We start from the raw sequence: 25,936 nt of genomic DNA on the forward strand, positions 1-25,936 counted from the left end.
GGTGTGGGTCTTGGGGTTGGGGTGAGACCCATTTGTTTATCAGAGTGAAGTCAGGTTATGAATATTACAAAGGCAAATGACTCTTAGACAACCCATTTGTATGTGTGTGTGTACATAAATGTGTATATGTGTATGTATGTACACACACTTCCCTAAGCTTATTGCCTTCTCTCTAACAGAGAGCAAGGACTCTTCATCTTTTTGATATCATAGACCCCCTTGGCAGTCTGCTAATTATGTTTTTAAATGCATAGGATAAAAGAGAATTACAAAGGAAATCAATTGTATCAAAACAAAATTACATTTTAACAACCTTAAAACAAGTAGGTAGGTCCCATGTCAAGAACCCCTGTATGAGATGGTTTCCCAAATCTCTTCTAGCTTGAATAATATTGTACTCCACGATCCTAGAAAGGAAAAAATTCCTTCCAAAAAGACAGCCTAAGGGTATGGAGTACGAAAGGGGCAGAGTTTTTGTTTTGGTAATAATGCTACTGAGAGTTTATAAGCAGATTATATGCATAATATATACATATGCACATGCACATCCACATACATATAGGTGTGTTTGCAATACATAAATGCCTTTGTGATCGCATGTGTATATAACCATGCATATGCATGTGATATATCCATGTTTTATACACACACAAAATTATACGTATACAGTGTGCATTGTTCACTTAGTCGAGTCCAAATCTTCATCCCACTTGGGATTTTCCTGGCAAAGATACTGCAATATTTTGCTATTTTCTTCTCTAGCTCATTTTACAGATGCAGAAATTGAGGCAAACAGGGTAAATGACTTGCTTGGGGTCACAAAATTAAGTAAGTGTCCGAGGCCAGATGAGCTTTCCTGTTAAGTCCAGTCCTCTATCCACTGTGACACTTGGCAGGGTCGAATCTGCATTTGTAGGGGCTAGATTTTTCTAGGTATAGGTAGAGTTGAGGTAGTCAGAAGGCGATGAGAACTATGATTGTTGCTAAGGTGGAGTTTATTTGTGTAACATGTCTACATACACACATACTTATATATATATATATATATATATATATATATATATATATATATATATATATATACACACACACATAGTTATCCATTATATTTATGCATATGTGCACATACACACATGTGTATATGTATATATAACTAAATTATATATAAAAACTATATGTAAAACTATAGTTTTATATGTGCATATATGCAGATACATATGTATATGTATATATAACTATAGTTATATATAGTTCTCTATATAATCATAACCATATATAATAATAACTATATATTTAAAACTATATGCAAATTATATATAGTTATATATATGCACATATGCAGATACACACGTGAATATGTATATATAAGTAAATTATATAACTATAGTTATATATGATTCTATATATAAACCATATCTATATTTAACTATAACTATATATAAAATAACTGTATGTAAAACTATAACTATATAACTACACAAAACTATATATAACTATAGCTTTATATATAAATATACTATATAAAAAGTGATAACTGTATCGCTTATATATAACAACTACACATAAAATTATATAACTTTGTAACTACATAACAACTATAACTCTATACATATATGTATGCATGTGTGTGTGTGTATATATATATATATATATATATATATATATATATATATATACACACACACACTTGTAGTTTTTAGGCTGCTTTCCTGAGTAGTCCAGTTGTAGCCCCAGCTTCCTCAGGCCCTTGGCCACCCAGGGTTGCTGGGAGTCTGAATGGTTTAGCCTGTTCCCATCTCTACCCAACAAAGGTTTTAGGAAAGCCCCCAGTCCTCTGAAGGTTCTGTTCACCTGGCCCACACAGGCTGCCTCTTGAAGTAGAGAGTTCCCTGTCACTAGCAATGTCTGTCCTAAGGATGGCCGACTGTCCATCAGGAGCCTTAAAGGGCGTTCATGTCGCAGGTAGGACTCAGACTGGACCCGTGCAAGGTCCTTTCTAGCAGCACAGTAGAATATAAAAGCCTTGGGGTCAAGGCAGCCTCCATTTGAACGGAACTTCTGCTAAAGTCCCTTCGCCTCTCACACCTTGGAGCCTCAGTGTCCTTGTCTATCACATAGGGACACCTATTTTCTGGAAGGTAACAGGATTGGAGCTGGATGGGGTATGAGAGGGACATTTTACAAATGAAACCAAAGCTCTGAGAGAATCAATGATTTGCCACAGGAACTAAGTAGCAAGGCTGGGATTTGAACTCCAATCCTATGACCCTAAATTGAGTACTTCTGAATCAGGACCACCTCCTCTATGGCACACCAATCTCAGACACTTGTTTCAGGTATCACATGAAAGAATAAAGTTTTTTCAGACCTTAAAATGTCACATAAATGTCAGCTATTGTTATTATCCCCAAGAGGCAGCAAAGTGGACAGAAAGCTGAATTTGAAGCCATGACGACCTGGGTTCAAGTCCGGCCTCTGACCCATATGGCTGTGTGACCTGATTAAGTCACTTAATCAGCCTGGATTGGTGGAGGAAAATTGAAATGAAATCATCAGTCTCGTCCTCTCGCTGGTACTGTTCCTGCTCTGACATTATCTGATTTCGGCGCCTTCTGACTCTCCTTTTATTCTGTGTCCATTCACTATTCCTCTAACAAAGACCTGCTGAACCACCAACCTTTCCCTTCCTTGCAGCCGAATGGTTCCTTGCAGCCGAATGGTTCCTCGCAGGGTGGCTACCACAAAGACCCTCATCTCCCTCGGGAGGCTGGGGCCCGAGGGAGATGCCCTGCATGACCGCTAGATGGTACTATTGCCTCATACAGCGGCTCCCACCTTTGAGCAAGCACAGACACCCAAATGACCTTTCTCCCAAGGTTGAGGGGAAAAGGACCAGAGACTGCAAATGCTTGCAAGTAGGATGACCAAAGAAGCATCAGGCTCCTTCTAGTGAAGGATGCCTCCCGGACATCTTGCTTGGGACCATAACTACTTCCTGGGCTTCCCATCCCATCCCTCCAGATGGAAAAGTCGATTGTGCTTTGGGGTTGTGAAGGGGAAGAAGGGGGAGATCGTAGCCGTGGTCAAAGGCACCGGGGCCCAAACTTTATGCCCGGGCTCTCTTTGCACCTTTTGACAGCTTTGACCAGAGTGTGAACAACTGTACTCAGTTCTCACCTCTAAGTCTTGATTTCCTCCAAACTCCAGAATTTCATTTGAAAGAACTCTGAAGCCTTCTAATCCAACCCCTTCCTGAGAATCCCCAATAAAGAGATATTCAGTCATTGCTTGGAGAATTCTAGTTCTCCTCTTGATGTGTCCATCCCATGTTTGGGCAATTAATTGTTAAATTTTTTTTTCCTTCCTTCTATCCTCATTTTGTCTGAGTGACTTCTACCCATTGCTGCCCTCCAAGTCCAAAAACAAGTGTGACATCTCTACCATATGACAGCCCTTCAGATACCTGAAGACAACTAGCAGAACCTCTTCTAAGTTTTCATTTCTCATGAGGTCTCAGAATGCAAAGATATCTTGCAAGTCATTTAGTCCAACCCATACCTGAATAAGAATTCTGTATTCCCAAATAAAGCCACCCGACATTTGCTTGAGGGCTCCTCCAGGCTTACCATTCCTAGTTCCTTTAGTAGATCCTGAAATGGCATGATATACTAGTTGTTTGCCTCTGGACATTCTCCTGCAACTAAATCCAGTACTCTAGCAGTGTCCTAATCAGGGAACTATCACTTGCCTTGCCCTAAAACACTTCACAGTTTCTCAATGCAGTCTATAATTACACTAACTTTTTGGCTGACTCATTTTGACCCTATAATGAAACTTTCTAATTTTTTTCTTTAGATAAACTGCTGTCTATTTATACTTTCCCATCTTATAAAGAGGATTTTTTTAAAAAAAACCCAGATGTATGATCTTACAATCAACTAGTAAACATTTATTAAGCATTACTATATTTCAGGGACTGTGCTAAATATTTAGGATACAAAAATAAAAGACAGCTCAAGTCTAATGGGGGAAGATAACATTCAAACAAATGTTTACAAACTCTATAAAGGATAAATAGGGAATAATTAAAACAGAATTAAGCACTAGAATTAAAAAGGGTTGGGAAAAACTTCCTGTAAAAGAGGGGATTTAAGTTGGAATTTAAAGGAAGCCAGTAGGCAAAGTTGAGGAGAGAAAGCATTCCAGGCATGGGGGGCAGCCAAAGAAAATGCCCAGAGAGGAGAGATGGAGTAATCTTGTTTGTGGAACAGCGAGAAAGCTAAAAGCACCAGATTAAAGAATACATGCTGAGAAATAGGGTATAAGAAGACTGAGAAGGGAGGAATGGGTTCTGAATGCCACACAGAAATTTTGTACTTGGTCCTGGAGGTTACAGGAAGGCATTGAAGTTTATTAAGCAGCGCTTTAGGGCAAATCAAAGCTTCAGGAAAATCATGTTGGTAGCTGAATGGAATAGGGAGAGACTTGAGGCAGACAGGTTCACCAATTGTAATCTTACATTATCCCTATTATTTTTATCATTTTAAATCGTCCATTCTAGTCCATCAACATCTTTTTTGGGTCCTGAATGTCATTCAACACATTAGCTTGGTTAAATTAGCATAGCCCCTAAATAAAGTCTTAACTTGATAAAAGCACAGATGTCTGCCATTTCCCTTGCACAGGCTAGCAGAAAAAGACCTCTTTTCAACCTGACATCTCCAACTATTATGGCTAATCCTTGGATTTAATCATTCAAACAACTCTAAATCCACCCAACTGAACTATTGGATAACCTACATCTCTTCAATTTGCTTACATTTAATATTTTGCTAAAAATGGAACTGAATAGTATCTATGACATTCTCTAATTTATCAATCTTGTAACTCCCCCTCTCAAAAAGAAGAGATTATTCAAGTATGATTTGTCCTTGTTGAAACTATCCTGGTTCTTTGATCGCTGCTCCCTTTTCATGGTCACAAACCATGCCTTTAATAATATCTGAGATTTTACCCAGAAATCAAACTTGGTCCGAGCCCCATCCTAATCTCTTTTTTCCCCAGATCTATGAGAGTCTTCTTGTCACCTTTCAAAGATCCTGGGATAATGGCTCAGGAATAGCATTTCAAGTTCTTTTAGCAGCCCGGGATGGAGTTTGTCTAGATCTCACTTGAATTGTTCAAGAACAGTTGGGTGCTGCTCTCTCTATCTTGCTATCCCTCTCTCAAGAGAACTAAGTCTTCATTATCCCATAAGTTATCTATCCTGAGAATCAAATGAAGTTAGTCATCAACAGCTCTCCCACCTATGTGAACTTGGACAAGTCATTTAATCTGAGTTTCCTCATCTATAAAATGAGGCAGTTAGACTTAATCTCTCTCTGTATCTGCCTCTGTCACACACACACACACACACACACACACACACACACACACACACAATCTTTTCCAGTTCTGTGGACTTTAGACTGTGAGAGTTGAAAGGGATTTTGGAGAGCATGTCAAAAGTCATGCAAAATTAAAGCCAAGAGCTACACAAATATAAGGTTATAGGGAGATGCAGGCAATGAGATCAAGTTCTCCCCAGATAAAATAGGCCTTTAGGGTAAGAGCAAACTCTCAGGATCAAATATAAAATCCTTTTTGGCATTTGAAATCCTTTGCAAAAACATGGCCCTTTCCCACCTCTTCCTGAGTGTACTTAATTTCCTTGCAAGCATTACAATCCAGCTACTGGCCGACTGGCATTTTCACTAACGCAAGACTCCATCTTTCTTCTTCTGTCTGAAGTGATTGCCTTCATGCTTGGAGACACTCTTAGTTAAGTCTCCCAGGCTTCCTGCAAGACTCAGCTCAAAGCTCATTTTCACAGGAGGCCTTTCTGGCCCGGCCCTACTCTGTCCCCACACTGGCTACTGGTGTCTTTTCCCTGATATTCCCTGCCATCCATCCTTGTGCCTCTGTATTATTTTGCTTGGTGATCTCCCCAGCTCCCAAGAAATCAGTTATTACCTCTGTGCAGATGATTCTGCTCTAACGTTTCTCCTGACAATGGTTCTTACTTCTCCATCTCCTGACTGGTATCTCCTAGTGGATACTCCATAGATATGTCCAGAACTGAACCCCTCAAACCATCCCTTCTTCCAAATTTCCCCACTATTGCCAAGGTTACGACTACTCTCCCAGCCACCCAGGCTTTTGCACCTAGACATTTAATAGGACTGCTGATTCTCTCCTTGCACTCCCACATCCAATCAGTTGTCAAGTACTGTCTATTCTACCTTCATAAAACTCAAGAGACACCCACTTTCTCCCTTATGACATCACCACATCAGGGCAGGCTCACCTCACATTTAGACTATTGCAATAACTTTTAAATTGATCTTCCTGCCTCAAGCCTCTCCCAGTCCAATCCATCTTCCATTCCAAATACCTCTCCCTAAAGTACAGCTCTGACACTCTCCCCCCAATCCCATAAACCGCAATGGCTCCCTATTACCTCCAAGACCACATATATAATCACTTGTTTGGCTTATTTATATCTGACTCTTAATGAACCTATTTGGGATTTTCTTCTCTGACACTCTCCCCCCCATTCTATAAACTAGAGTGGCTCCCCATGATCTCCAAGACCAAATATAGAATCATTTGCTTGGCTTATTTATTTCTGACTCTTAATGATCTGATTCGGGATTTTCTTGTCAAAGACACTAGAGAAGCTTGCCATTTCCTTCTCCAGCTCACTTTACAGATGGAGAAACTGAGGCAAACAGGGTAAAGTGACCTGCCCAGTCCTCCTGACTCCAGACCAGGCCCCCTTTCCCATCTTTTCTGAGTATACTTAATTCCCCTGCAAGCCCTACAATCCAGCTACTGGCCAATGCTGCCTAGGCGGCTTTTAAAGACTTCAAAACCTTCCCCTTCCCACCATTCCCTTCTTCATACCCTCTTACTCTGCATATACTCTCCAATTTAGCTGCACTAGCCTTGTTGCTGTTCCTCAGATATGACCCTATCACCCAATTCTGATAATTTTCACAGCCATCTCCCAAGCCTGGAATTCTCCTTCGATTCCTTTGATTCTCAGCTAACACCCCACCTTCTACAGGAGCCTTTTCAATCCCCCTTAATGCCAGTGCCCAGGGACTCTGTATTTGCATGTGGTGGTTCACGTGTTTCCTCGTCCTTTGAGCTGAGCTCCTTGGGAGCAGGGACTCTTAATTTTGTTACCTTTCTTGCTATTCCTAATGTTCAGCAGTTCCTGGCACACAGTAAGCCCTTCATAAATGCTTAATGAATTAAGGGCTGAGCAGTGACCTGCAAACTTTGCCCCAGTAGTCTGGCCTCGAAGCAACCTGTCTAGCCAGTTTTGGGAAGTCCCAAGTCAGTTCCTGCCTCCATACTAATAATAGGCCTGAGTTGCCCTCCAGGCATCCCCCTCGCATTCCTCCAAGCCAGAGAAGTCCAGGATCATCCCACAATAGACTGGGTGGGGCAAGGAGGAAAATCACCCTTCCAGAAAGGTACTGAGGTCATACCTTTCTCTGTTCCAGAAAATGCAGAGGAAGTGCCCATGTACCAATCCACTCAAGAGAGACACTGCAAATTCTAGGGCAACACCTTGGAAAGGCAACTGGGGAAAGGCTGTGGCCCTTTTCTGCTTGCAGAGTGTGGAGCCGTGGCTCAAATCGTCTCCGCCTGACCCCCCAACTCCAGTTACTATCCCTGTCTGGACAGCAGCTATCCCAGGGTGGCCGTCTCCTCCAGGTCCTGATCCTCACCCCAACAATTCAAGGAGTATTTAACCCCCACAGAGGCGCTGTGGTAAATCCGGGGGCACCTTTGGAACTTATTCTCCACCTCAGAGACTGAAGGGTTATCTATGAATAATATCTCATCTCTCTGGCCTGGAACACCAGTCGGCAGTCTCCTTGCAATTAGGAACAGCTAGCGCTCCCACCAATGATAGGACATCCCATTCAAAAAGGCAGTTCCCGCTTCCTTCCTCCAGCTGTGGGTGGGCTGCCCAAGTTGGCCTTTGCCAAGCCAAGAATTCCTGCTCCTCTGATAGCTAAGACTGGGACCAATGTTTCAGACAAGATCTCTTAACCTCCGCGCAGGCTGGACCAAGGCTGTCCCCAATCCCCTTCCCCCCCCCCCCCCAGAAGACAGAACCAGAATTCTTTCCCCCAGGAAAAACCAGGCCAGAAAACAGTTAGTTGGGGTTTTTTTTTTTCAGTTGAATCTTTTTTTTTTTTTTTATGAAAAAAGATCACACAGAATTCGCCAACAAACAAAATTGCAAAAAAAAAAAAAAAAAAAAAAAATTAAAAACAAAAAAAATCCCCCCAAAACAAAACTGAAGTCTGGCTTTCCTTCCCTCGCGATTGTCTGGACAAACCCTTGTGTTTTCCTAGAAGGCGCTGGGGCAGATAAGTGCTTTCTGTGGGGCACGGGGAGCCGTGCTCCGTCGCTCGCTCGCTCACTCTCGCTCGCTCGCTCTTTCAGGCTTCTCTCCTCCCTATGTCCGCACACAGTCCGTTGGGGTGAGTACAGTACACTTTAGGCCTAAGGGGCAGGGTAGGGGCAGGGCGGGGGGTGTGCGTGGAAGTGTGGTGCGTGAGCCCAATGCTTTACAATCACAATCCAACAGGAAATAAAAAATAATATTCTAAACGTCAGACCGTGTTCACTTTATAATTCCATAACTTTTTTTCACAGTTTTAAAAAGTTTATATTTATATATATATTTATATATATTTATATTTATATATATAATTAAAAAGTTGAATCCATTTAAAGACGTATGATACAGGGGGGCTAGAGAGTCTTTTCGGTACATTAAAACTGTACAGGTTAAGAAACAGCATTCTCCTCGAGGCTCTTGGGGAGCCCTGATCCGGGAGAGGGACTGGGGGTGCAGGGGCGAGTGAGGGGGTGTCAATTTCAGCACCATGTGTGGTTCTTCGTAGTGTGAGCGCTGCAAGGTGGGCTTGCCCCTCATCTCTTCCCTTCCCGAGGACGGGCCCCAAGTACCATTGCAGATGAGTCCAAGATCCATCCCCGGGAGCCGTGCTCCCAGGAGTGTGAGGCGATACCCCGGCCGTCCTTAGAGGGAGGGGGGCCCGGGATGGGGTGTCCCAAGCAGGTGTCGGTGCACCCTTTCTGAGTGCAAGGGCGGGACCCCGGACACTTCTGGCTTTTTTTTTTCATGTTTCCCCCAAGCCTGCTGATTGCACAGGCCTTGTGGGGCGGCTGGGAATTCTCCATGAATAAGAGGCCACTGAAGCTTCATCTTTAGGGTGGGTGGAGCAGTGTACCAGGAGGCAGAGACGCAGCTTTCCAACAGGGATGGGGAGAACCTGCTTGGGACCAGCCCCACCATCACCAGTCACCCTCCTCGGTGGGTGATAAGTAGCCTGGGGAGAGGATGCTGGTATCTGATTCCCCTCAGGCTCGTTCTTCTGGTCACAAACCTCCCCACGGCACTGCCTGGGAGCCAGCCAGCCCTGAGTTTGGGAAACAGATCTCTCCACCCACAAGTAGATCCGGATTTGGGAGTTTCCTTGGAAGGGTTGGGAAAAGTTCTCATGCAGTTCATGTCCTGAATCCGGGCCGTTTGGTTCCTTCCCCTCTCACTTGCCTTCTTCTGCCACTCAGAGATCCTGTATTTTGTGAGAAAACACGAATTGCAGGGGCCCTCCGGGCTTGAGTGTCTCTTAGGTTCCTGCTGCCGCCGCCCAGACCACCGCCGGAGACATCCTGACGTTCCTAAAGCGTTGTCCTCCAGGGCCTGGGCAGCAGCCTGCCCGCTGTCCACCCCTGCAGCCAAGCATGTCCAAGGTGCTCAAGAGAAGCTGGGCTTCCCTCTCCATCCAGGACAACTGGGAGGGTGAGGGAGCATCAGCCATATATATTTTATATATACCCTGATGGTTCTCCCGTGTCCCCAGCCAAGGGCACCTCAGGATTCTGAATGGAGGCTGGAGACACACACACACACACACACACACACACACACACACACACACACACTCACTCACTCACACTCACTCACTCACACAGAGTCTCCCTCGCCGTGGCAGTGATCATGAGAATCTCCCCCCTTTTTTTCCCAGGGGAGGTGAAGGCAGCTGGTCATGAGCCCTTTCTATGCGGGCAGCCGGGTGAGGGGGCCGGCAAAGGGAGTGAGGGGTTAAGGGGGGAAAGTCTGTCCTTGGTGCTGTCTGAAAGCATCTGCAAGTCTCCTTCGCTGAGCATTTGCTGTCCCTATGTGATGACCCCCCACCCAACGACTCAGAGGTTAGGCAAGTGAAAGAAACAATCATGTCGTCTATATACTCTCTCTCTCTCTCTCTCTCTCTCTCTCTCTCTCTCTCTCTCTCTCTCTCTCTCTCTCTCTGTCTCTTCCTCTTTATCCCCTTCTGATCCCTCTGTCCAGGTCAGAGAGAGATCCTATTTGGGCTGGCTAGGATCTCTCCCCCTTTCTCAGCAACTCAGCAGATAACTGGGACTCCATCTGTGTTAAAAATCATGCCGGTGGTGGGTTCATAGGTCCCTGCCAGGTAATACAGGTCCTCACTATCTTGGTACTTCTTGGTCTTCAGCATCTGCTCATACTGGTCCAAGCCAACCACGAGACACTTGTGGGAGACGGTTTGGACGTCATTCTCATCCACATGTGATGACTGGTACAGGGCACGCTGAGGGGAAATGAAAGATGGATCAAAGTTTATTAAGAAAATCGCCCCAACCCCACCTAATAATAATAATGAGAGCTAACATTTACATCATGGAACTTAAAGGTTTGAAAAGCGATTTACAGTGGATAGAGCACCAGTTAACACTTCCTAGCTGTGTAATCCTGGACAAGTCACTTAACCCCAATTGTCTCAGAGAAAGAAAAGTAAAAGAAAAGAGAAGAGGAAAGAGGAAAGAAAAGGAAAGTGACTTACACTGTGCTAGCTTATATTATTTTCACAACTACTCTATGAAGTATTATTATCTTCATTTTACAGATGAAGGAACTGAATCCCAGAAGAGTTAAAAGTGATTTGCCGAGGACCATATACCCAGTTATGTGTCTGAAGGAGGACATGAACTCACATCTTCAGTCAAAGTCTACTCTATCCACTTACCTGCCTTATGATGAACCAGTGCTCTTAGCCTGGCACTTCCAAAGCCATGGTTTTTATGTGCCAGACTTTGCACTATAGGTTAGTTCCCCCAAAATAGCTACTATATTGGATTACTTGCTCTCCAAGGGAAGTGGGGTGGGCAGAAGGGAGGGAGAAAAATTTGAAACACAAGGTTTTGAAAAAGTGAAGGTTGAAAACTATCTTTGCATGTATTTTGAAAATAAAAAGCTATTCTTTTTTTAAAAATTAGCTTCATAAACTTAAATCTGTAAAATCAATCATATTTCAAATTTCCTGGAGTTAGGCAGGTGATCTGAAGGGAACTTTCTAGTGAATCTTCCTGCAAAGTAACCTCCTAATTTACTTGTACTATCAATTCAAATATTCATGGCTTAAAGAAGGGATCCATCAGAGGCAGCTGGATGGTGAAGGGGACAGAGTGCTGGCCCTGAAGTCGGGAGGACCTGAGTTCAAATCCAGCCTCAGACACTTAGTACTTCCTAGCTGTGGGCAAGTCAATTAACCTCAATTGCCTCAGCAAAAAAAAAAAAGAAGAGATCAATCCATGCTACTGTTCTGAATGGAAAGGCCACCTGGGAGGATAATAACCACTAATATTCATAATGCACTTTTAAGGTTTGCAAAACACTTTAGAAACGTGGTCTCAGTTTATTCTAACAGCCCTGGGAGGTAACTATTATACCCATTTTAAAGATGAAGAAATTGAGGCAAAAAAAAAACAACAACCACCTTTGTTTGAATCGCTCAGAGTTACAGAGCTAACAAATGTTTGAGACCAGACTTAAACTCAGATTCTCCTAGTGAAGCCGAGGAGGAAACAAGGCATCGTAATAAGGTATCTGGCTCTTCATGTCAGAAAAGCACGGGTCTCTTTTCATTACTGTCAGAATACTTAGCTTCTAGTGAATAATATGTTGTCAAGTACTGAAAAACCAGCTCTCCAAGGAGAAAAAAAAGAAAACTGTTCGTTTTAAATTTAAACTCCATCATACCTCTATATTAAACAACAACCACATCAACCTGGTTTGTAGCGTTTGCTGGTTCCCGAAGCGCAGACGCTCACGCTGAAAATTTAACCACCAGCTCTTTCCAGCTGTCTGGCTGGCTCCAGCCCGCCCCTGCTCCCAGGCTGACTGCCACTTTCCTCCTTGTACAGATATGGATGGGACTGTTACCTCTCTGGTTTTCAGCAGTGGCTCGAGTGGCAAAGTGTCACACAGAAGTCCGGAATTACCTGTGCTGAAATTTTTTTTTTTTTTTTTTTTGCTGAGGCAGCTGGGGTTAAGTGACTTGCCCAGGGTCACACAGCTAGGAGGACGGGTTAATTGCAGGCTGGATTTGAACTCATGAAATTCTTCATCTGACACATACTGGTTGCACGAACCTTTGAGGCTCGGTTTCCTTAACTGTAAAATGAAGAGGCTTGACTAGTGACTATTAAAAGTTTCTTTTCATCTCTGAATCTGTGACCCCATGACTGAGTTCTGCCTCTGATGCTCTGAGTTCTCTTCTCTCTTTCGGGGGGAGCCGGCTCTCCAGCTGGGAGCTTCCCCGCTCCTCTCGTGGCAGACGCCACTTTTACCTACCTCCATGAAGTCCTTCCTCTGGCTGGAGGTCTGCAGGGCGGTGGGGATGCTCCTCCCTGACTTCTGATCCCAGCGCTGTTTCCCAAAGCAGGAACGAGAAGAAATCAATGAGTTTCCCTGAATGAATGCAGATGATGAGCCGAGGTTGCCCCCTGCAGCCCGCCCCAGGGATCCAGAAGCACTAGGCAGCCCCAGCCAGGATAAGGACAAACTGCTCTACCTGACGGCCACTCTTGCATTGATCCCTATTTCTAACAGACCCGGAGCTCACAGGCTTGCCCACGCTATGCAGGTAACCACAAGGGCCCCAAGCTGACCCTGCCCTCCCATCTCCAGAGGACGCCCCAGCTGATTCCCCAGTCATTCTCCACCATAGACATTTTGGAGGACACAAGGAACAGTCTACAACTGGGTTCTTAACCCTTTTTCTGTGTGATCATCCCTCCGGCAATCTGGTGAGGGCTAAGGACTCCTTGAAGGCTTTCAAATGCAAAAACAAAATATACAAAGTTAAACTATCATACTGAAATAGTCATCAAGATATTTCTTAAAGTAAATTCAGAGTGAGGCAGTTAGCTGGCACAGTGAATCCAGCGCCAGTCTTGGAGTCAGGAGCAACTGCATTCAAATCTAGCCTTACCAGCTGTGTGACAAGTCACTTAACCCATATTCTGTATTCAGTGCTGAAAAATTACCCACGCATCTATCTTGTCAGAAAAAAGCTCTAATAAAAAAAAGGATAACGTGTGATTCTGAGAAGGGTCCATAGATTTCACCAGATTGCCAAAGAGGTTAAGAATCCACGGCGTGAAGACTAAGATCACCCAGAATCCCATAGCACTAGGAAGACTGCTGAGGATGGAGCTAGCCACTTGGATAGCCACTATTGATAGGGATGCTATGGAAGATTCTCCTCCCATACCATGAAGATCACTGCCCATTGGTTGGCTTGGCCGCCTACTTCCTTGGGAGCATTTCCTGTCCCCTGAGTGCCTCGAGCATAGGGCCCAAGATTTTCCTAGAGCCTCACGCACTCTTGGCTATTTTGGGGGGGACGAGAGCTTTAGGGCCTGCTCTTGCCGGGGGACCCTGCCACCTACCTTGCCTTCGTGGAGCTTTTTGCCGGGGTTGGTCTCCTCGGGGTGGTAGAACCACTTCACCCTCACCACCATGTTGTTCCCCCACGACTCCCACATGCTCTGGATGCGACCGATGTAGGGCAGGTTGGGCCGGCCGGCCGACAGGAAGACCGCACAGTCGCCAATGCGGATGATCTCTTTCCCCCGGACGATGGCTTTGTAAAAGAGCTTCCTGGCCTTGCCCTTCATGCCCCGCCTCTGTGGAGAGCCACAAGTACCGGGTCATGGGTGTGTGGGCGTGCACCAGAAGGGCATCAGTCCCTCCCCAGGCAGGGCCTTTTATGTACCGGGCACTGTGGGGCCAGCACGAAGGAGCCACAAAGTTGCCATCCTAGCTTCCAGGAATTTATGGGAGTGGGTTCGGTTGTCTTACTGCTATCTCAAGGAGAAGGCAAGGATTCTGAGCCTGGGCCGTCTTGAGAACTCTTTTTCCATATAACTGGTTTCCTTTGTGATCCAAAACATTAAAAAATAATGCACAAAGGAGCCCCTGAGGCTTTGTCAGATACCCATGGGACCATCACAAAAACGCTAAGACTTCCGGAGCAGACACTCTATGTCTTAGGGAGGAGACCTTTTTTGTGGCCCAGGTGCCCCCCCCCCCCTGCTGTGAGACGGGATTCACATTTTCCCTCCCACCCATACTTTGATTGCCTGCATAAACAAGAAATTCCTTTGGGCCCTGTGGCTGAATTAAAAGGAACGGGATTTCTTAGGGTTACTGTTACCCAGAGGATGGAGGATTAGGCTGCGCCACCTGATTTAACAAAGGGGAACAGTTGGGCCAAGGCCGGGGCTTAGGTTGACTCCCAGATGGCAACAAGAGTCTTGTTTCAACAGGTCGGAGCCAAACTCCCTCGGCACTATTAACAATCTCTTAGCCGGAAAGAAGGGGGGGCACAGTGGGAAGGAGTCAGTTAACATGGGACTGGAAAGGTCTATCCATCCTTTAGGGGGACGATGAGCAGATCAGTGGCCAGCCCTGCGTCTCCTTTCTTGTTCACTGGCCAGAATGGGACAGCGAACCTTCCAAGGAAGACACTCTATGGGGGGACCGAACTCTGCTTTTCATAATAAATGGATTTGTGAAATTGTGTGTAAACTGAAACTGCTGTTAACTGAATCATTTTAGCTGCACTAGAGGAATCTGCTATTTCATGGAAAAATTCTAGGTGAAGATTTTGGCAAAGCGTAGGATCATCTCCTGATTTGTTGCTCTGCGTGTCACAGAGCCCCACTCTCCGCTCTGCGCCTCGGTTTTCTCAGCTGTAAAATGGGGAGGTTATACGAGATGACCTCTGAGATCTGTTCTTGCTTTAACCCTAAGTCCAGCGATCTGGGACCCTCACACCTCATAGGGTTATCATGAGGGCCGAGAGAGATTCCCTAAGAAAAGTGCTCTATAAAGCTATTTGTGTCACGGACAAGGCCGCTCTGCGAGGGCCCGAGGGGAGACTCATTACCTGAGTGGGCTTGCCGAACCACTTCCACAGCTGCCTGGCTGGGAGGAAGGCGGCGATCTTGGGCCGGTTCTCCACGGACGGCAGCCTCTGCCGCTTGGCCAGCTCCTTGGTGGTGGGCAAGTGGATGCCCTCCCGCTTCTTGGGGCGGCTCTTGCTGCTCCCAGGCTGCGCCTTCGGGGTCGGGGTGGGTGGCTGCTGAGGCTGCTTCTTGCCCGGAGGGTGGGAGGAGGTCCGAGATTTCCCGGCCTGCTTGGCCGCCTTGGCAGGGAGGTCTGGCTGGACAGAGGGGCCGGCCTGGGCTTCCTCGACTGTCTCGTCATCTGAGCTGCAGGAGGAATCGTCTGTCGTGGAGGAGGAGGAGGAGGAGGAGCTGGAGCTGGAGGAGGTGGAGGAGGAGGAGGAAGAGGAAGAGGAGGAGGAGGAGGAAGAAGAGGAGGAGGAAGAGGAGCTGCTGCTGCTGCTGGAGGAGGAAGAGGAGGAGGAGGAAGAGTTGGATGAAGACATCGGGCTGGAGGCCCGGGAACTGGAGGAGCTACTGTCCTCCCCACGGGCGTCCCCCCCGTTCTTGTCCCCTTCCTCTTCCCCTTCGGTCTCCGAACTGCTGCTGCTGCTGCTACTGCTGCTGCTGCTGCTCTCTGACTCCTCTGCTGCGTCTGCAGCTTCTGCACCCCCCTTGTCCTTTTCCATGGAGGTTAGTGGGTCCCCAGAGCCGTCAAACTTGCCCGCAAAGCCGGGAACCAGAGGGTCCTCTTCGGAGGCCTTGCCGCGCGCGGCCTTGGCCTTCGCCTCAGAGCCCCCCAGGGAGGAGTAGCCACTCAAGGCCACGAGGCTCTTGCTCTCCCGGCGGCCGTTCAGACCCGAGTCCTCCAGCATCATCATGGCCTCCTTTGTCTTCTTGCTCTTAGGGGAGGTCACCCCCTCGTGGTCCAGCTTGATGAGGAGCTCACTGTCCGCCGGCCTCCTCGAGCCCTTGGAGGCCGGGCCAAACTCGGCTGCCTCCTCTGCCCCTCTGCCCTTCTTCCCTTTGGATCTCCCCGAGGAGGGGCTGTCGGCTGCGCTGAAAGCTGTCAGCTCTCCATAAGCCTCCGGGGCCAACGTGCTGGCGAATGTGGGCGTCTGGAAGGCGGGAGCCGCTGGGCCGTGCAGCTTGGGGGGCATCCTCATCTTGGCTGCTTTGCTGCGCTTCTCCTCCGAGAGAGCCGTCGGGTTCTTCTTGGAGTTCTTGGTGCCCGCCTTGCCCAGATTGCCTGGCTTCTCCGGAGTCAAAGGGGCCCCTGGAGAAGGGTCGCTCTGGGCCACCTCTTCTGGGAGACTCGCCTCTTCTGGAAAGGGGAGAAAACAGACATGCTAAAGGCCCCCATCGAAAGCGGGGGGCCTCCTTTAATGGGGATCTCCATCAGCCACAGGGACACGGCTGAGCGCTCTGGAGCCTAGCCCCAGCTGCCGCGCCAGCTGCCACCCTGGGTTACTCAGCCGAGTCAGAAATCTCCAAGTCAATGTGGACCCTGAGATGCCCCCCAGCCACCCCGCCACATGGCTCATTTGGGGGTGGGAGGAGTATTTAAAAGGGATTTCTTCAGCCAATACTGGGGAAGCTCTTTTACCCATAAATAACTATTAATGGGAGTCCTCAACAGCCTTCTCCCTAGCTGGGCACTCCTAATATCTTGACTTATTCTCCCAGCACTAGGGCCAAAGGAAAAGCAACAAGAGGGCAGAGGACATGAACTGAGGCTGAGCGAAACAAGAAGAGGGAGGAATACACCGTACGTAATAACAACAAGAATGGGCGACGGTCAGCTAGCAAAGACCCGGTTCTCACGAGTTCAGTGATCCAAGTCAGTCCCAGTAGACTTTGGACAGAAAATGCCATCTGCATCCGGAAAAAGAGCTAAGGAGACTGAATGTAAATCAGCGCATGCTGTGTCCACTTCTTTTTGTTTGTTTTTTAATCTCTCTCATGATTTTGCTTTTCTTTCCCAACATGATTCATAAAGCAAAAAGTATTAAAAACAAAAAAATTTACTAGGGGAAAAAAGAAGAGGGGAGAGGAAGGTGAATATAATTTCAAAGATGAACAGCACCGGAGTTTGTCGTAGTGGATCCGACCCATGGAGCCACCCGGCTCAAGCTTCTGTTGCCAACTGAGGGCCCAGGGAAGGTGCAACGAGAGGGCACAGCTGCCTCCCTTGCCCCGGCCTCTCCGGGCCTCCATTTATGTCCGAGATTCTGACCCTCGTGAGACTCCTCTGGCTCCTTTGGAAGGCTAAGTGGCGGGCTCCCCCACAATACTGACAGCAGTACACTCTCTATTCAAGAAAGCAGACCCCGGCTGCAAACCAGACCACTCCAAATGGACTTTGGAAGGAAGGTTGTGACATTCGGTGGCTGTTCAAAGTGGTTGAAGATGAGGGGGATGGATAACACGGCATCTAAGGTTCTTTTGCCCTTAGGCCTAGGATTTTATGAAACAGCCTGCCACAGAATTCTCTGAGCCTCAAGTTTCTTCATCTGTAAAATGGGGGGAACTGGACTGGATCGTTTCTGTGTTCCTTCCCAGCTCTGGAGGAAGCTCAGTGGTGCAGGAGATAGAACACTGATCTAGGAATCAGGACAGCCTGAATTCAAATCCTTGCCATAGAAACTTACTAGCTGTGGGGCCTGAGGGAAATCACTTAACTTTTAGACTCAGTTTCTGTATTAATAATACCATCCCTTTCACAGGATTATTGCGAGGACCAGGAAAGAGACATTTGTAAAGCATTTTGCTATGGATAAACTAATATGAATGCTAGAGGCTATTATGAGACCTGTGATCTTGTGATCAGAGAATAAGCAAGAATCCTCTCTAGGGAGGAAGGAGAACACAAAGCTCGGCCCTCCGGGTCCAACTTACCACCTTTGCCCTTGGCACTCGGTTTCCGCCCACGACCTTTGCCCTTAGCACCAGATTCCTCTGACCCCAGGGAGCTGCCGTCTTTTCCTTCTCCAGCATCCTTGCTGGATTTTCGACTTCGACGTTTAGCACTGGGCACGAGGAGGGCAGGGGAGGGCTCTGCACCTGTGGAAGCAAGAACAGGAGGGCTCAGGAGCCGCTGTGCCCCCAGGCGTAGGAGCTGGAGCTACCCTCTGGCACTTCTGTGCACATGGAGCTGCCACATTCCCCCCAGCATGCTTGCTATTCCTTGGCCTTCCCCTCCACCTGGAGCTCCCTCACTGCAAGCTCGGGGTTTATGGGCATCTGTGGGGAAAAAAGGGACTTTCTAAACCTTTGACAGGTTCTGGGAATCCCCCTATTAAAATGTATACCTACCCCACCCCAGGGAATCCCCAGACTGATATCCCCTCCATTTCTTTATTTTCCATTCATGAAGGTGTATGCTGAGACTGCCACAGCTCTCAGGAAGGATAAACAACAGGACCAAAGCAGCCATTAGGCTCCCCAGGGGGAAGAGAATAGAGCCAGCAGGCTTCTCAAAATGCGTAAATGGGCTTCAAAGGTAGCCTAGCCTTGGCTTGGGTCAGGCCTAGAAATGCAAAGTGACTTCCAGAGAGGTCACAAGAGTCCATGTTGTGCTTTTCTGGGACTCCCTCCGGTTAGAAGGGAGCCGAGCCTAGGGGGCTCGGGCCAACTGAGGCGGGCCCAGAGAAGCAGCTGAGAGTCAGACCCAGGCCCACACTTACACTGAATCTTGTAGTCCGGGGGCAGGAGGCGGATGTGAGATAAGGGAATCCGCCCAGTGTCCCCATCATCAAATTCTACCGTGATCAGATCCCCGTCTTCCTCAAGATCCAGTGCCCCTGAGGGAGGAAAGGGGAGAGGCAGAGGGAGTCATTACAAGGGACCTCACAATGTCCAGCCTCAAAATGTAGGGCGTGTGTGTGTGTGTGTGTGTGTGTGTGTGTGTGTGTGTGTGTGTAAGGCAGGAAGACATACAATACCCAGCCCACATCAGTTCCCACATCAAATGACCTCCAGGAGGACGAAGGACAAGTCAATAATTCAGGGCACTTAGATTCTATTTTAGGGTCAACGACTAACTTGACTTTATGAATCAGTTTCTCCACCTATAAGGGGGAACACTAATACAGGTGGGTATTTTTTTTAAGCACTTGTTATGTAAAATTCAACTAAATCAATTCACAAGAATTCTCTGGGTGCATCGCATGGGAGGGAGGGGAGAGCTGTTAGAGTGGTGACTACTAATTAGGTCCCTTGTCCTTTAAGATGTTAAGATCTCAGGATAATATTGGATGGAAGTGTGACGTCCACTCATCTCCTACACACACACACTCTTTCAGCACAAGAAACAGCAACAGTGGAATCCTGGGTCTGGGGAGGCAAGTTAATGCTGCATTTTTTATCCTAGGATGCTATCAATCAACCAACAAGCAAAAACTTTGTTGGTCTCAGGCCCTACAGCGGGAATACAAAAATGGCGCGCACACACACAAAAACAATACCCCCCAAAAAAAGCTCATGACCCCTACCCTCAAGAAGCTCTCATCCCCACAGAGGAGACAAACATGGGAATAAGCAACCGTGTAAATGGACAGTGTGTCACAGGGAAAGCCTGAGCAGTAGCAGAGAGAGTTCCAGTAGAAACAGAGGTGAATTTGAGGAGCACCGTTAAAGACAGAGCTGAATCAGGAGTTTCAGACTTTTTCTGACACAGACACAAACGACTGAGAAAACTGGCGATGAATTTGAGGACCACAATGAGGGCACAGCTGAATCAGGAGTTTCGGACTTTTTCTGACGGTGTTACAAATGACTGAGAAAACTGGTCAGGCAAGATGGTGGATGGGGCTGGCTCACCTCGGACCACAGTGCCAGGGTAGAGACAACGGTACTGCTGGCTCCAATAAGCTGCAATCCTGGTTCCCTCAGGCAAGAATCTGATTGACGGTGGCTTCACATCTATGATCTGTGGGAGGGGGGCAACAGGGTAAATACACTGGGGTCTCCTTGGGCTACCCTAAAAAAATGCTTCCTGTCTGTCCCTAATAGTTCCCACGCTCTCCTTGCCAGGATTTAGCAACTAGCTTCTAGTTGAGTTATCAGTTGACATTAGTGGGAATTCCCTTCATGGTAATGGGGGAAAATATGGAATACTCTTACCAACTCACCCAGAAACTGAAAAAAACCACCTGTTAGGCGTGGATGTCCAAAAATAAGTCCTTTTCCAAAGATGACAAGCTTTTAATATTTTCCCCCTATATTTCTCCTTAAAACCGGGGTATCCCCTCCCTCATTCCCTTGAAGATCAGATTTCTGGGATACATTGGAAGGTTTTGCTGATTTCCTTCCTCCTTTCACTTTTAAACTTTTTGTTTTCAAAAATTATTTCTTATAGAGAATGGCTCTCTGGGAAGGAAAGGGAAAAAGAAAAGGATAATGGGGAAATTTAAGTGATATAAAAACAAAAGGTATCAATAAAAACTTATTTTTAAAAAATGGGGTCATGAGAAGAGTCTTCGTTCTAATTCAGTGCTTCTTCCAAAGCATTGGGGAAAGGAAAAGCCTTAAATTTTCTCTATATTTCTCTGTGGAACTGGAATCCCATGGAATGATGACTATGTGTTTCCTCTGTAACTTTCTTCCTCTCCTATTCCAAACCCTCCTATCAAAGGAAAAGGTCACGTTCACTCACCGCTTCCTGCAGGAGCTGCTCCAGACAATAGATGTGGGGCCGGTTGCCCCTCTCTCCTTCTACCACCACTCGGTATCTAAAATACCAGATCAGAATAAGTGTCAAGCCACTGGGAAACTCATCAATATTGAAAACTTCTTTCATTGCCTTCAATGAATTCATTCAATTTAATTCCAACCAGGACTGCAAATTCTTTGGACCGTCATTGAATTCAATTGTTGTGACATGGCCATGCTCTCCATCCCCAGGGCACAGCTCCCTTCTCTTCCAGCTTCCTTCCACAGAGACTGGATGAAGGTCACTTTCCCTCTGACTACCACTGATGGGTCAAGTGATGGCTAAGGGAGATCCCTTAAATGAAGTCCTTTCCTTCTTCCATGCCCCATGCCTTAGTCTCCATGGGTCATCACCTCGGGTCTCACCAAGTAGGTGTCTTTGGGAGAGGGTCAAAGCAATAGCAGAAGAACCTCAAAGAGAATCTTAGAAGACAGGCAATTAATTGGGGGGGGATATCTTTTTGGATAAGTGGGGGAATGTAGGTATAAAATATATATCAGGTTCAGTTGATATGTTCGGTTGGTTTGCTGATATGCTCTTTTTCTCTCTTCAAAACTTTTGGAACTAGTTAGGGATACATTTGGAAATGAAAGTAATAGAAAAACTAAAGGGAAGATTTTTAAGAAAACCTAGAAAGATTTGTATGACCTGAAGTAGTGTGAAATGAACAGAACTGAGAGAAATCTTTGTTGCTGTTATGCAATAACATTATACAACAACTTTGTAAAAACAAACAACTTTGAAAAACATAAGGTCTTTGATCAATATAGAGATCAATTCTAATTCCAGAGGCCCAAGGGGAAGTACGCTATCTCCTGAGAAAGGGGGATGGACTCAGAGAGCAAAAGAAGATATATTTTTGGATATGGCCAATTTGAAAATTTGTTTTGCTTGGTTATGTACTTTTGTCTCCAGATTGGGGGGAGGGGGGGAGGGGAAGTAGAGAATACACTTTTGTCATTAGGGAAAAAATATATAAAAAAAAAATCATAAAATTTTAAATAATTAAAAGCATAGCCTAGCAACTTGATTCTTCCAAACTGTAACTGTGGAAGACCTGGATTCCTTAGCTCTCGCCCCTCACTTGGCCCTAGCCACCCTTAGCATTATTTAATGGTAATGACCCCTAGGGGTACTATTTGCCAATATAGAATGAGTGTGTTATGATAGTGAGTTCTAGGCATAAAGATGGAAACGAATGTGCTGGAGCCAGTCCAGTTTTCAGTGTGAGCATTTATTCCTTATTTAACCATAAACCATAAAAAGATATAAATCAAGTCTTGGTTGTTTTGCGAATTGCCTGCACTTAAGAGAGTGACAGGGAAAATGTTAATAACAATAGTAATAGCTAATATTTAAACAGCACTTACTATGTGCCTAGCACTGTGCTAAACATTTTACAATTACTTATCTCATTTGATCCTCACAATAACCCTGCAAGGAAAGTGTTATTATCCCTATTTTACAGATGAGAAAACTGAGATAAAAATTAAGCAATTTGCCTATACAGTCAATATATGTTAAGAAAGGGGGCTTGAAATGGTCTTGCTGTCTCTTAAGGAGTTGTCTCTCTACCCACTGCACCAGTCACCCTCTCATTGCCTCTCCCTGTACATACACACTACTATAATACAATACTGTACTATGTTTTGTGAATTAAGTTGGATATAAGTGGTTGAGAAGAACTAGGCCATTGATTAATTAGTTATACAAGAACTCCTCAGTCTAATGAAGCCATGATCTAGAGCAGGAATTCCAAACTTGGGGTCTAAGAACTTGCTTTTTGAAAATATTTTGATTCCTCTATTTCATACTAACTCATTTCCTTTCTGATCCTATGCATTTTATTTTATGTACTTAAAAACATGATTCGGAGGGGTCCATAGCTTTCACTAGATTCTGATCTATTAAAAGGGTTTTCTTCACTGCCAAGGAGAGCTTCCTCAGTCCCTCAGACCTTTGGGAAATCTGACAAGCCTCAACCAGACTCCAATGAAGAGGCTATCCTCCAGCCCTCTTAGCCTGTACGTCATTTTTTCCTTCATGGTTTCCCCTGTTTTGGGATTCCTTCTGGCTCTGTGACTTGCCGGGCCCTTTGTCAGGGCCCCCTACCTTTAACCTTTGCCCAGACTGGGGGGGGGGGACCCAGGACCCAGCTCCTCACATAACTCACATGTCAGGCGAGTGGACCGTCTTCACGTGCCCAGCATACAACAGCTTGTCATCCATGGGGATGAGGACCCGCAATCCGTCCTTCAGCTCATCCTTGTCAATGATACAGGATCGAGGGGCTGTGGGACAGGGAAGGGACAGCAGGAATGAGCCACCCTGTTCCCCAATCAGAAGGATCTGAGTCAGCACAGAGAAATGGTGTCTGTCCAGGAAGGATTTATTACTTGTCACCAGATGAATGGCAGCCTTCCTACTCAGCAGAATGCAGGGAACCTCAATTAGGAAGCCTCTCACTCGCTTTTTTTCTCCCCACGAGTGAACTCCTGGAGCTAGCTTCTCTCCCCCTGGCTTGTGGAGCAGCTGGCTCCACAGAAATGCTTATTTCCCCTTTCCTGTTCTTTCTCCTATTTGATCTTTTGAGATTGTACACTGTGCAGAATCACCCCCAGGCCACTAATACATCAAATGGTTTCCTGCAGCCCGTTCTCAATTATTCATGAGGGGGGGAAAGGGAAAGGTGACACAGACCTAGAACTGAACCTGTGATTCTCATTAATACAGAGTCCTCTCAGACGAGAAAACTCCTTCCATCCATAGGTCAGCATCTCTGTAACTTATGGTCTTAGGGAATTGCCTAGGAACCGAGAAGTGCTCTTCAGTGGTATATACAGAAGCTCCCAGTGCAGTAGGGGAGACAAAACCATTCGGGTGCAGACGAGAGAAGTCGGAGAGAATCAGAGCCTGCCATGCAGAGGGATCAGGAAAGCTTCCTCTGGAAGGGGGCATTTTAGCTCGGACCCTCACCCCAGGGGGCCATTATTATCCCCATTTTATAGTTGAGGAATTGGAGACAAAACAAGTTAAATGATTTGCCCAGAATTACACAACTGGCAGAGTCTGGAAGCAGATTTGAACTCAGGTTTCCTGACTTTTAGTCCAGATGATGAAATTTCCTCTACCAAAGAAGGTTACCAGCTTTGCAACTCACAGTCTTAAAGTGCGGAATAGGGAAGTGTGCCCAGGATCCCAGAGCCAGGACATGCAGGAGTAGGACTGATAGCTAGATCTTTCAGGCTTCAGGGCCCACTCTCTATCCACCAAACCAACTGTGCCTAGTGGATTGTGAGCTCCTGGAGAGCAGAAACTCTTCTTGCCTTTATTGTATCTTAGTGTGACTGGCACTTATTAAATGCTTGGTGACTTGACTTATTGGCTTATTTAACATAGCTGTTCTTTTCATGGATTTTGACACACTGTGGACAAAGCTGGGGCTGGGTAGTCCCTGTACTTCTCCTCAGCACCCAGGAGCATTAGACACTTTCTGAATGTCCAACGGACCAATACGTTTCAAGTCAATCAGAATACTGATGGAGCTTTATGTCTTCTACTTCCCTCCCTTTCCCACCTCTACTCTGGGAGTGTCATAGGGCAAACAATAAGTAGTCAAGAGAGCTTTCCTATAATTTTCAAGGCTGCTATTAACTGCCACCCAAATGGGTTTCTCTGCAAAAAGCTCTCAAAAAGCTCTAATGGTTCCCTATCACCTTTAAGGCTCAAATACAAAATCCTGCTTGACATTCAAAGGCCTTTATAAACTTCTTCCTCACACCATTTTTCCTTTTTTTTTTGTTTTTTTTTTTTAAATGCCTTAGGCCCCCCCTCCTCTTTCCACTGTCTATAGTGGTACGGGACTTCTGCTGCTCCTCAAACAAGGCACTCCATCTCCAGACTCTGGGCATTCTCACCGATTGAGCTCCACCCTTTCATTTCCTTCTCCTAGATGGCTTTCCTAGGTTTCTTCAAATTCCAGCTAAAATCCCACTATCTCAATTCCAATGGACTCCACATCTGGAGAAAGAACTATGGAGACTGAATATGGATCAAAGCATAATATTTTCACCTTTTTGTTGTTGTTGTTGTTGTTTGTTTGCTTGGATTTTTTTCTTTCTTGTGTTTTTTTTTCTCTTTTGATCTGATTTTTCTTGCACAGCATGACGAATATAGAAATATGTTTAGAAGAATTGCACATGTTTAATCTATATCGGATTGCTTGCTGTCTTGGGAAGGAGGGAGGGAGGGAGAGAGGGAGAAAAATTTGGAACACAAAGTTTTGCAAAGGTGAATGTTAAAAACTATCTTTGCGTATACTTGGAAAAATAAAATACTACTTAAAATAAATAAAGTGCCATCTTCTATATGGGAAGCATTTCCCTCTGTTGATTATTTCCAATTTATCCTATAAATAGCTTTTTAAAACATAGTTTTTTGCATGTTCTTTACCCCTCTTGACTATGATCTCCTCAAAGTTATCCCCAAAGATGAGCACAGTGAGAGGAACATGGTAGGCATTAAACAAATATTTGCTGACTAAAAGTTCAAAAACTAAAATTCTGGAGTACACACCTTGGTTACTCTCTTTCATTTTCAGTGAACTGATGTACAGTCTATAGGGCATTCAAAGATGAGCCTTTCCAAGGGTTTATTCATCAATAAGGTTTGAGGGTCATCTCCAGTCATCCTGATCTATACCTGGCCACTGGAGCCAGGTGGCTCTGGAGGGAAAAGGGGGCAGGTGATCTTGCATGGCCCTCCCTCACTCAAATCCAATTCATTTGCATGTCATAGTCCTCTTCAATAACAAAGGACAAACAATACAGAAAATTTAGTTTGCTTTAGAAGCCTGATGCCCCCTTATATAAGAGAAAA

General features: G+C 45.8%; 1 protein-coding gene across 1 annotated transcript in view; it reads right to left on the bottom strand.

Moving 5' to 3' along the window:
* Window positions 1-8,386: 8,386 nt before the first annotated feature.
* The window catches only part of TNRC18 (trinucleotide repeat containing 18), a 154,862-nt gene continuing 137,312 nt past the window's right edge, over window positions 8,387-25,936 (bottom strand). The window contains 9 exon segments of the mRNA XM_074281226.1: window positions 8,387-10,703; window positions 12,746-12,820; window positions 13,846-14,082; window positions 15,348-16,669; window positions 18,244-18,408; window positions 19,032-19,148; window positions 20,167-20,275; window positions 21,002-21,077; window positions 23,232-23,349. Of these exon segments, the coding sequence (XP_074137327.1) occupies window positions 10,497-10,703; window positions 12,746-12,820; window positions 13,846-14,082; window positions 15,348-16,669; window positions 18,244-18,408; window positions 19,032-19,148; window positions 20,167-20,275; window positions 21,002-21,077; window positions 23,232-23,349 (2,426 nt within the window). The 3' untranslated portion in view covers window positions 8,387-10,496.

The sequence above is a fragment of the Sminthopsis crassicaudata genome, chromosome 1, assembly GCF_048593235.1.
Source record: "Sminthopsis crassicaudata isolate SCR6 chromosome 1, ASM4859323v1, whole genome shotgun sequence".
NCBI classification, from domain to species: domain Eukaryota; kingdom Metazoa; phylum Chordata; class Mammalia; order Dasyuromorphia; family Dasyuridae; genus Sminthopsis; species Sminthopsis crassicaudata.